Below are 4,402 nucleotides of genomic sequence, written 5' to 3' on the forward strand. Positions count from 1 at the left end.
TCGGGTCCCCTTGGTGGGATTCAATGGGGAAGCGGTGTATTCAGATGGGGCTATTCAACTTCCGCTAAGCTTAGGAAAGGGTTCCCGAGTCTCCCAGGTCATGCTGGATATCTTGGTAGCAAATGTTCTTGTGGCTTACAACATGATTCTAGGAAGATCGGGTCTCAACGCTCTTCAGGCTATTCCTAGCACATATCACATAATGATAAAGTTCCCTACAGCCGGTGGGATTGGCAAGGTCTGAGGAGATTTGCGTTCGGCCCGCGAGTATTACATGACCTCTATAGGCGTAGCAAGGAATGCGGGGATCCCGCGAGGGCAGATGAAAGAAAAATCACTGCAAGAAGAAGCTCCTGGTCAGAGAAGGGTCTCTCGAGGAGAGAAGGAGGAGAGTCCCCCGCAGGAGGTCAGTGTTCTATTGGAAGGGTCGGAAGATCCAAAGACGGCAGAACTAGTGGACAAGCTGAGGAGGTACCCTTATGGGAGGATTGCCCAAATCGTTGCATAAAGATAAGTGTTGAGTTAAAAAACCCACTAAGGGGTCGGATCTTAGCCCTCATTCGGCAGTATGCAGACATCTTCGTGTGGATTGCCCGGGACATGTCGGGGTCGATCCAGAGGTCATGACGCACAGGTTGGGAATACAATCGGGTTTCCGACCTATTAAGCAGAAGAAGTGAAATTTTTCCCCAAAAAGAGCCAAAGCGATTGATGCAGAAGTTGCAAAGTTGATGGAGGCATAATACATTCGAGAGGTTGATTATCCTGAATGGTTAGCAAATGTGGTATTGGTACCCAAAGGAGAGGGCAAGTGGAGGCTTTGTATTGACTTCACTGACCTTAACAAAGCTTGCCCGAAGGATCGCTACCCTCTTCCTCGGATAGATGCTCTGATTGATGGGATAGCTGGTTGTTTGTTAATGAGTTTTTTTGGATGCCTTTCAAAGGTATCACCAGATTCCATTGCACCTCGAAGATCAAGAGAAGATAACATTCATCACCGATAAAGCAACCTACTGTTACACAGTAATGCCGTTCGGATTGAAGAATGCAAGAGCCACTTACCAGCGCCTGGTGAATAAGCTGTTTTGACACCAGCTCGATCGAAATATGGAAGGTTATGTGGATGACATGCTAGTGAAGAGCCTCGTTGCCAAACATCATCCCATAGATTTGGAGGAGTGCTTCCAAACCCTTCGTAAGTTTCATGTAAAGCTTAATCCTGTCAAATGTGCTTTTAGTGTCTTTGCAGGAAAGTTTTTGGATTACATAGTTCATCACCGAGGGATAGAGGTGAACCCAGGAAAGGTTAAAGCCATTCTGAACATGCCAGCCCGAGGAACATCAAGGAAGTGCAAAGCCTGACAGGAAGGATGACGGCTTTAGGGAGATTCCTCTCTCGATTGGAGGAGAAGGGTCTTCCTTTCTATAAAGTCTTGTCGAAGGCAAAGAATTTTTCCTGGGACAATAAGTGTTAGAAAGCTTTCTGCAAGTTGAAGGAACATCTGGCCTCGCCTCCAGTTCTCACCGAGCCTTAGCTAGGAGAACCATTGTATCTTTATCTGGCAATGTATCTTTATCTGGCAGTGGCCAAAAAGGTTGTGAGTTCAGTGCTGGTTCGAGAAAAAGATAAAAGGCAAAGGCCTGTCTAATAAGCCAGTAAGCGGTTGACAGGAGCCGAAGTTCGATATTCCCCCATGGAGAAGTTGGCATTTTCCTTGGTGATCTCGGCAAGGAAGCTTTGGCCATATTTTCAAGCTCATACCATTATTATGCTTACAAACCAACCTTTGAGGCAGATGCTTAGTAGGCCGAAGCTCTCAAGAAGGATGTTGAAATGGGCAATAGAGCTCACAGCTTTTCATATTGAGTGCAGGCCTCAGCCAGCTATCAAGACCCAGGCGTTGGCAGACTTTATTGCCGAAGGGATAGGATCCCAAGAAGTTACGGAACAAGATCAGAGGCCATGGATATTGGCTGTAGATGGGAGCTCGACCTCTTGTGGTGGCGGAGCAGGGCTGATGATCAGAAGTCCTGATGGGCAAGAATGGCCCTATGCCTTGAATTTTGAGTTTCGAGCATCTAACAATGAGGCTGACTATGAGGCCTTGCTAGCAGGATTGAGATTAGCTACACAGTTGGGAGTGCAGCGAATTGAGGTGAGTTCGGACTCCAACTTGGTAGTACAACAAGTGAACGGAGAGTATGAGGCTCGGGAAAGTCACATGGCAACATACTTGGCTATGGCCAGGGAACTGATCGCGCGTTTTCAGTCAATAAAGGTGGAGTATGTCCCTCGGGCCATGAATACGAAAGCAAATATGTTGTCCCAGATTGCTCCTTTCTCTTTTCCTAAGAGCTCCCGACAAATCCGAATCGATTCTTTACCACAGAAGAGCATCGAAGAGTTCGCCAATCAGTTATGTGTGGAGCACGAGCCTAGTTGGGTGGATCCTTTGTTATTATACTTGAAGGAGGAAAAACTTTCCAAGGATGACTCGGAAGCTCAAAAAGTCAGAAGGAAAGCCAGAAGTTTCTTACTAGTCAACGAGGAACTTTACAAGAGGTCATTCTCGCAACCATTGCTCAAGTGCATCAAGCCTTGCGAAGCAGACTATATCTTAAGGGAGATTCATGAAGGCATATGTGGAAGCCACATCAGGGCCCGAACCCTCAGCCAGAAAGCTCTTTGGCAGGGGTATTATTGGCCAACGATGGTGAAGGACTTAGAGCAATTGGTCAGGACCTGCGATAAATGCCAACGAACCTCTAACCTGGTTCATGTACTAGTTGTCACTTTAACTCATCTGGCTACACCTTGCCCCTTTTCTCAATGGGGCATCGACATCTTGGGTCCTTTCCCCCCGGTAGCTGGACAGGTTAGATATATCATTGCTGCCATAGATTATTTCACGAAGTGGGTTGAAGCCGAATTGGTAGCTTCCATTACTGCTCGACAACCTGCTTACAATCGGCGTATTGAAAGATACTACAATCGAAGGGTAAAAACTAAGAGTTTTCTTCCCGGAGATTGGGTATTGCGGCGAGCGGATGTTCGAGGGGCCAAAGAAGCGAACAAGTTAACGCCGAATTGGGAAGGTCCTTTCAAAGTGATGGAAGCCCTTAGCCCTCAGCCCTCAGCCCTGGCGCTTACAAACTCCAGACCACCAAGGGTGTACCCGTTAAGAACACTTGGAATGTGCAGAATTTGAGAAAATTTTATCAGTAATGTTCTTTATTAGCTATGATTCCTTAAATAAATTTATTTTTTTTCTCTCCCATCAGTTAAAGCTCCTCACTGCAAAAGAACCCAGGGGACCACCCCTGATAAAAAATGAAAGGATCAAATGTGATCCTCAGCCGGGGGGGCCCAAACCCTCAATGAAAACGAAGGGATCATATGTGATCCTCAGGGGACCTGAACCCTCAACAAAAAAAAAAAAAAAAAAAGATCAGATGTGATTCTCGACAAGGGGCCCGAACCCTCGAGAAAAACAAAGAGATCAGATTTGATCCTTAGGGGGCCCCGAAACCTCCCAAAAAGCGAAGGCTGCAGCCTCCAAAAAAATAAAGGAAACAAAGGATCAGATCTGATCCCTAAGAGATTTTTGTCTCTAACAGCAAGGGAAACTATCTAAGGCAGGTAAGAAAGTTTTCTGAAGCCAAGCAAGAAAATTTTAAATTTTATTAGAGTATCGAGCTTGAATACAAAGACATCTACTCTAAAGAAGATAAAATACCAAGACATCAAAGGGATGGCGTCCACGTCCAAGTTTGAGAAGCGCTTCTTTGTAAGTTTCTTCATGTGTTTGAATCCACCCCGAAAGACTCATTCTAACTCCGTAGCGTAAGCCTCAAAGCTTCGAAAATCCTCGCGACCATTCTGAAAGGCCACGCGGTCATCCTTAAGGACGGATTGAAGCCGGGTATGAGCTATTCGAAGGTCTTCCTTACACCGAGAATAGGACTCCATTGCTTCGACCTGCCCCTTCTTGGCCTCCTTTAGCTCCAAGGTGAGCTTCTTTATATTCTCTCGGAGCAGGTCGTTTGCGCCCTTTGTGGCATCCAGTTCTTCCCCAAGCCTGGAGTTAGCTTGGTTAGCTTCCAGCATATTCCTCTAAGCTAGCTCCAGGTCCTCGTGAGCTTAAGCATCGGCTTCATTAGCAAGCTTAGCCTCCTCTTATGCCAACTCAACGGACTCGGTAAGAATATGAACGTTATGCTCAAGGTCTGCCAATTTAGAAGAGAGGGTCTCAAGCCTTCCAAGCCTCTCAACTTCGGACTCTAAGGAGGAAATTCGGGCCCGGAACTCTGATTCTCGACGGGCGATCGAATGTTGAAAACCTGAAAGACTCTGGAAAATAGCAACAAAGTGAAAAGTCAAAGCCTATTTGTTTAAAAA

The 4,402-nt window shown here is 46.2% G+C and overlaps 1 protein-coding gene across 1 annotated transcript; it reads left to right on the forward strand.

Annotated features, from left to right (window-relative positions):
- The first annotated feature begins 1,697 nt into the window (after positions 1 to 1,697).
- Positions 1,698 to 3,212, forward strand: LOC127804425 (uncharacterized). The gene has a single exon (XM_052341287.1). The coding sequence runs from the start codon at positions 1,698 to 1,700 to the stop codon at positions 3,210 to 3,212; it is 1,515 nt and encodes a 504-aa protein (XP_052197247.1).
- The last annotated feature ends 1,190 nt before the right edge of the window (positions 3,213 to 4,402 follow it).

The sequence above is a fragment of the Diospyros lotus genome, chromosome 6 (genome assembly GCF_014633365.1).
Source record: "Diospyros lotus cultivar Yz01 chromosome 6, ASM1463336v1, whole genome shotgun sequence".
Classification (NCBI taxonomy): domain Eukaryota; kingdom Viridiplantae; phylum Streptophyta; class Magnoliopsida; order Ericales; family Ebenaceae; genus Diospyros; species Diospyros lotus.